This window comes from Diplotaxodon limnothrissa, linkage group LG12 (genome assembly GCF_057381915.1).
Source record: "Diplotaxodon limnothrissa isolate DT_005_m linkage group LG12, D_limnothrissa_male_GT1.1, whole genome shotgun sequence".
Taxonomy (NCBI): Eukaryota; Metazoa; Chordata; class Actinopteri; order Cichliformes; family Cichlidae; genus Diplotaxodon; species Diplotaxodon limnothrissa.
This window is the reverse complement of record NC_140607.1, coordinates 9899897-9906971: the sequence shown is the minus strand read 5'-3', so window position 1 is coordinate 9906971 and position 7075 is coordinate 9899897. Positions and strand designations below refer to the sequence as shown.

Sequence of the window (7075 nt, the reverse complement as noted above, 5' to 3'; positions counted from 1 at the left end):
AGTTTTTAAAAATCTCTACCCAAACATACCTGATCCATCCATCCGCTTCCACTTATCCCTTTTCAGGGTCACGAGGAGCGCTGGAGCCTATCTCAGCTGTCATACGGCGAAAGGCAGGGTACACCCTGGACAGGTCGCCAGTCTGTTGCAGGGCTAACACACAGAGAGAGACAACCATTTGCACTCACATTCACACCTATGGGCAATTTAGATTGATCAATTAACCTATCCCCACTAACTGCATGTCTTTGGACTGTGGGAAGAAACTGAAGTACCTGGGGAGAACCCACACAAACACGGTGAGAACATGCAAACTCCAAAGAAAGAAAGACAGACCCTGGTCTGATGGTAGAAATGAACTCAGGATCTTCTTCTGTCCAGCAACAGTGCTAACCACCATGCCATCCTTGGCGGCAAGAACTGCAATCAAGTATTTGCAATAATGGTAAGTCTTTTGGGCCCACCCTTCTTTGTAGAACGGTATAAATTCAACAACACTGGAGAATTTTAAAGCACTAATGTCATGTTTAAAACATGTCAAAACAACTCAATCAGTCCCCACTTTTGATTAGGTCACTCTTTCTTTTTCTTTTTTTTTCTTTTTTTTTTTTGAGTCATTCAGAGGTGAACTTTCTGGTGCTTCAGGGAGTGAACTTGATGCTCTGGTCTACTTGTCCCGTCAGTGCACAGAACATGTTGATCCCCCGATGTCTTGGATCAACATGATGATGTTTTGAAAAGAATGAGATGAGCTTTTGTGTTCTTTTTAGTCAGCAGTGGTTTTCACCTTGAAACTCTCCTATGGATGCCATTTTTGCCCAGTCTCTTTATACTGTTGAAATATGAACACTGACCTTAGCTGAGGCTACAGTTCTTCACATGTTGTTCTGGTTTCGTTTGACACGTCATGGATCAGTTGTTGACACAATAATAGAATCATTTTGGTAATCCTTTAACTCCTGAGAAGGTTCTGTCTTTCAATACTGATAGATGTTAATGACTTTGTTTCCCAGCTGTTAGTTTAGATCAGGGGTGAGAAACTCTAGGCCTCAACTGCCAGTGTCCTGCAGGTTTCCTCCCTGGGTCATCACACCTGAATCAAATGTTCATTACCAGGTTTCTGGAGGACTTCAGGGCTGTGTCCCAATCCAGCGACCGCACGCTTCGTAGTGCGCATTTGGAGACCGATTACGTCACAGCGACGTGAGGAAGGGTGTCCCAATTCGAAGTGTACTCCAAATGCGGTTGACAAATGTGCAGTTCATTTCCCCAAATTTGAAGTGTGGTCCAATGTAGACTTCGTGGTCCCATATATCCCACAATTCATAGCGTGGCGGTGGGTGTGGATATTTTGTTCGGAAAAAAACGGCGGATGCCTGAAGCGGGGTGGCTAAAGAGTAAACTTTCAAAAGTAAGTGCTGAATATTATGTCACTTATTTATGTGCGAATGTTTAATAATGAAGAACATTAAAACATAACATTATTAAAACATTGGCCACATATCGGCAAAGTTATGTGACATTAGTGATGTTTGTACTTTCAGCGTCAGCTTGGTTTTAAAGCCTTTACTTTAAAATATATGCCGTTAAATAGTTGACCTTAATCTTACAGAGAATGTGATGATTTTATGGATAATTCACAAGCAGGATTCCCTGCACTGTTAATGTCAGCTATGTTATATTGCTGCCTCTGTTTGGTGGTGTCGAGCCAAACGGACTTTAACGTGTGTTTGAACGAGCTGACGGTTCACTCGTTAAGCTGAAAGAAAGATGCTTTAAACACATGTGTCCACTGTACCATCTGGGAACTCTTCTTGTTTAGCACTCGTAATAACACAAACACTAAATCCTCCTTCTCTTGTGCTGTTTTGTAGCAGTGTATACACCTGAGACTGTCACCTATCTGTCTGTCCTGCACTCTCTCTCTTTTTCTTTCTCTCTGATTGTGGAATAAAAGTATGAACATGTATTTATAAGTTACACTTGTGTTTGAATCCTGCAGCTTATCACACATTTGATTTCCATGTGTGACAACTGCAAGTGTCCAGAGTGAGGACAGACTGAAGGACCCACTGCTGCACATCATCTGTGAGGCTTTGCACCCCTGATGATCCACCAGGACAAACTCAGCAGTGTGTGAGGAAGAGGAGGAGGAAGAGCCAGCAGCAGGTGACAGATGGAGAGAATAGACAGACTGTTCCCTGTTTGTGAAGGACTGCTAGGAAAGTTTAAAATAACTAATTGCTTGTCCTGAATCAGTCTTATTAGGTAATGTTCAAATAATTTTATCATTCCAGTGTTTTCAGTGTGGGAGAAAGTACTCAGGGCCTTCAAGTTGAACACTATGAAAGGCAGCAACCAGTTTAATGTTCAGAAACCTAAAGTATCAGCAGCAGAATGGACCTAAAAATAAATGTTTGTTTCAGTTCTATGAAGCTTTGAGTATTTTGGATTAGTAGTACTGCTGTGTTTGTTGCATCATATTGCTGTAATTGTTTATATGCTTTACACTGTAAAAAAAAAAAAAGTGCTGTTTTTACAGGAAAACCCTGGCAGCTGGGGTTACCAGGGACTTCCTGTAAAAACGCTTTACAGATGCAACTTGTAAATTGATTTACAGTGAATGAATCTCAGATTAAAACTGTTAAATCTACAGGAAAAAGAAGTTAATTTCACACATAGATGTGATATATAAATACACTATTTCCTGTATCTTTTACAAGTAATAAATGCTTTTTGTGGATCCATAAACTGCAAAATTAACAGGGAAATATCGTACAAAGAACTAATTTAAAATGGTAGAACTACGGTGAAACAGTGCATATTAAATGGAGCTGCTCTGTAAATTATACATAAAATCTATGCTGAATATTATATGTTTTAATGTAAAATTTTAACCATAACCCAGCAAATTTCTTACTGCTACGCCTACACCCAAACATGCAAAAATACATCTTGAGAAAACACAAGAGAGGAAAATATCACTTTTGGGAAATTTATTTTGCAGCCACATTAGCAAAATGACAGCAAATGGATCCATTTTTCCAACTAACACAATATGCAAGGCACACAGCAACTACACAATTCAATCAAAATATAGGCTATAAAAGCTGTGGAACATTCCTGCAAAGCAAGAACCATGTTCATGAAACAAGCATTTGTTAGACCCTCCACCAGAAAAAGTTAAATAACCTGTTAAGACTTTAAAACAAAAAACACATATTGTGCCAAAAATGATCATAATCACCGTGCAACGCAACACGCACCCTGCTGTCACCACAACCATGGCCCTGGTCAGAAAACATCAGCAAAACCACGTGGTGAAACAAACCTACACATGTGGTCTAGAAACACTGCAGTAGCAGCATGTTGTTTTTTTTCTTTTCTTATGTAAATAAAGAACATTCCTACAAAGAAAGAACATCTTCATGAATTGGCTTCATGCATTCGACCAGTAAAAGGTTCCAGTACACATTGTGGAACAAAATTAACTAAGTAAAACTAACAGTCCACAGAGAGTCAAGATTTAGGCTTAGCGCCACTTGTGGTCGGCAAGATCCTGAATCAGGGTGAGGACTCGAGGGTTCACACTGAGACGACGCTTTGAGTTTTTGTTCTCTACTTTGGTTCCTTTTTCTGGGTTTATGGAGAAGAAACACCTGTAGAATAACAATCATATAAAAGTTTATTAAGCATTTTTATAATTGATCAGTTAAAATACACGTACAAAGTAAGTAAAAATTAAGTATATACATATATATACACACAGTCATGGCCATGACCACGTTCAAGACAAAGTATAACCAAAATGCTGTGGGGAAGTGAACAATGCATGGTCAAAAGTATTGGCACCCTTCACGAGTGTCTTATGCAGTGATATGTCACACTTTAGCATTGTTAAAATCCAAAGCGAAGGTTATAGGTAGTCAGACGTCAGTTGACGCTTGGTCTAGCCCTGAGTCTCGGCCAGGCTTGGACCCGGATTCAGACTGTTAATGTATTTTAAAAAACCAAACAAAAAAAAAAAAAAAACAACAAAAAACAGAAAAAACAACTGAAACCGGCTCCAAAGCCGACCGAGACTCAGAGCCAGACCTGGACTCGAACCACATCAAAGCCAGACTCCAGATCCCAGAGTCTCAGTTATGAGAAATAACAAAGCCATATTTGTTCACCTCTGAAGAAACTCTAAAGTGGAAGCCAGCTCAGATGGATAATGGATGTTGAAATTGTAGTAGCTCCCGAACATGAGGCACAGTGCAGAAATGAAGGAGGATATGTTTGTGCTGACGAGGTTCCGATCAATACTCAGCATGTATCTTCTTGAGGAATAGCAGGACTGTCCTGTGAACAAATTATTTAACAGGTTATATCAATAAACACGGCAGTCACATGACATTCTATAAAAAGTGCACTTAACAAGAGAGAGAGCTATGAAACAGACTTACCACACACGATAATAGTGGGTGTCAGAGGCACTTGCTCCAGTTGTACCTCATCTGCCAGACATGTATCTTCAACACAGAGAAGCATGGACTCCTCCTTCTCTTCAAAGTAGCTGAGCAGAAGCAGGACCATCTCTTTCACATCATCTGAGCAGCCACTCTGCGGTCCCCGCATCCTCTGAAGCCTTGCATAAGTCTGAAGGAACACCTTGCTTTTGCTGACAGCAACTGTGGTCAAGTAGTCCAGTAGCCTTTTCCCCTTCAAATCCAAATTACGTGTGAATGTCTCTTTGAGGTCAATCCCAGTAAGTTCCTTGAAGTGGACAGACATGCCAAGTTCATCAAACCAAAACGGCCACTCCTCCCTAAGGCATTTGATACTTTTCCCCTGATTGACATGTTGACGTTGTGTGTAGTAAGTGGACTTCATTAGACTTTTTACCTCTTCTGGATTGGTGTCAGCTTGCTGGAACATCACCTTGAGTTTTTCCATCTTTTGCTGTTGGCTCTCTGGAGTTTCTTCAAGAGGCAGAAATTCTACATTCCATTTAATGCACCCGTATGTATCCTGCATGGCTGCTCTTTCTTCTAAAGGGATCTCGTCTGTGTGGTCTGAGTCAGTCTGATGTTTTCTTTTTCTTATTTTGGGTGTTGAAGTGCGCCTTACATTTTCAATTCTGTTCTGCAACTGTTTGACAAGTGAAAGGTAGCCTGCGCCAACAATCTCACCCTCTATTAAATCTTGCAGAGAATTGGGATATTTTGCCACCATTTTTCTTGCAACGTCAATTGAATGTTTTCTACCTACATGTGGGCATTTTTCCATCATCTCAGTCACAACAATCCGGACCATTTGCCTCCTCAGTTTTGGGCGAGGCCTTTTCCCCCTCTCAAGAAAATGCATCACTTCTGCAGGAAGTTTACTCCATGGAATTTCAAAGTTGTCATCCCATTGTGTGTCACATCCTGGGCTGCTGGAGGAGGTCGACGATAGACTTTGGGGTGAAAGTGAGAGCAATGACAGCGACTGGGTTGATGAGGCTTCCACAGATGATAGCGAGCTGTTCTCTGGAGTTTGGTCTTTAAATTACAAAACAAATACAATTATGATTCACACTGTATGTCTGTTCATGACCATCTCTGCTTTTGAGTTTGAATAGTTGTTTTTTGTTTTTACTTACATTTCTGTTTCCAAGCAGAAAGAAGCTTTCTTGCTTGTACAGGTCTTAATGCTGTCTGTCATGCCTCAAAGGCATTTATTTCATTTATCTTTAATGTTTGCTTAAAGTAATTCTTTTGTATGTATTTAAGTTAGAAAGAACAGTAAAAAGAGTTAAAAATGTTAAGAAGCTTTAATTTTGAAGGTGAACTTGCTAATAACCTCACTTCCTGGTGGGTTACCTGTATTGCTTCATTTCCTGTTTAATTCCTCTTCCTGGTTCTCTAAGAGGGAGAGTGACATGTGGTCTTGCTCTGAGGCTTATCCACAGCCATCCACTTGGGAACATTGTTCAGGCAACGCCGTAAGTGTATATATTTCACGATGAAGGTGTTAAAAAGGCATAAATAGTGGTATTTGTGAAAAATTATATTTTATTTGTGATTCATGGAGGTTGATTTGTACATGTTAAAAAAGGCAGTTTTGATGATGATCATTACTGTTGCTAAAGCTAACACGAAGGTGTAAGGTCACATTTTGAGTTATTTCGTGATGCAATATTTATGTAAACGATCATTTTTTCTATTCTGTATTTCCTTTCAACTACAGTTTTCACCGCTTGTCAAATGAAGATTCTGAGTAAAAAGTCAACTCTACTCGGACTCGTGTATTCATTGACAGAGGTTTAGCTTGGTGTTTGATCGGAGTTGCTACACTCTGCAACAGAACACTACAGTGAAAAGGCGGCACTCGATGGTCCTACGTGTTTGTGATGGCAGCAAGCAACAAGTCATCGGTATCAAATACCAGGAGCAACGTGACATCAGCATCATCTGTAAGTGCGGCTCGCGCCAGAGCTAAAGCAGAAGCTGCTAAGGTACGAGCATCATATGCTAGCCAGGAGGCTAAATTAAAATTGGAAAAGGCTGCTAGAGAAGCAGAAAGGAAAACTAGAGAAGCTCAAAATCAGTTGGAAGCCGCTAGAATTGATACAGAGCTGGAAGTGCTAACATTAAATCGTGAAGCAGACGCAGCCATCGCTGAAGCACAGGTGTTAGAAGATGTAGCAGAAATGCATGGAAATGTAGAAAATGTGAAATCTGAGTCAGAAGACAGGCTTAGATTGCAACGTACTAGTGAATATGTTTGCTCTCAAAATGATCAGAATCAGTCTACCTTCGCACCAGTATCTGTCCCACCTGTTAAATCTGTAGACCGTGCAGAATCAGAAGACAGTTTCAGGACATGGCATCCACCTGTAAGCTTAGCGGAATTCCAACATAGCAATAGCAAGCCCAAGCCTGAAGTGGATAATGGGACGTATCCACCCACAACAAACCTGTCTAAACTGACCAGAGCTGAATTGAAGACCGACGTCGAAAGAACAAACCCTCGCACGTATATAGGTGCTCAATCACAAACACCCCGGCATATGCGTCCAGTGAGCGTGTCACAACCACCAGACCCTCTG

At 40.7% G+C, this 7075-nt stretch overlaps 1 protein-coding gene across 1 annotated transcript; it reads right to left on the bottom strand.

Annotated features, from left to right (window-relative positions):
- Positions 1 to 3532: 3532 nt before the first annotated feature.
- Positions 3533 to 4947, bottom strand: LOC146620861 (uncharacterized). The gene is made up of 3 exons (XM_085367720.1): positions 4449 to 4947; positions 4176 to 4344; positions 3533 to 3659 (listed from the first exon to the last, which is right to left on the bottom strand). The coding sequence occupies exons 1-3, from the start codon at positions 4936 to 4938 to the stop codon at positions 3533 to 3535; spliced, it is 786 nt and encodes a 261-aa protein (XP_085223846.1). The 5' UTR covers positions 4939 to 4947.
- Between the last annotated feature and the right edge of the window lie 2128 nt (positions 4948 to 7075).

What these genes read in the sequence shown, in the direction of transcription:
- LOC146620861 (XM_085367720.1), bottom strand. Translation starts at nt 4,938, where the DNA reads ATGGAAAAACTCAAGGTGATGTTCCAGCAAGCTGACACCAATCCAGAA. An exon ending in ACCCACTATTATCGTGTGTG is followed by an intron (nt 4,345 to 4,448) that starts GTAAGTCTGTTT and finishes ATTTGTTCACAG; the next exon opens with GACAGTCCTGCTATTCCTCA. An exon ending in ACTTTAGAGTTTCTTCAGAG is followed by an intron (nt 3,660 to 4,175) that starts GTGAACAAATAT and finishes GTTATTCTACAG; the next exon opens with GTGTTTCTTCTCCATAAACC.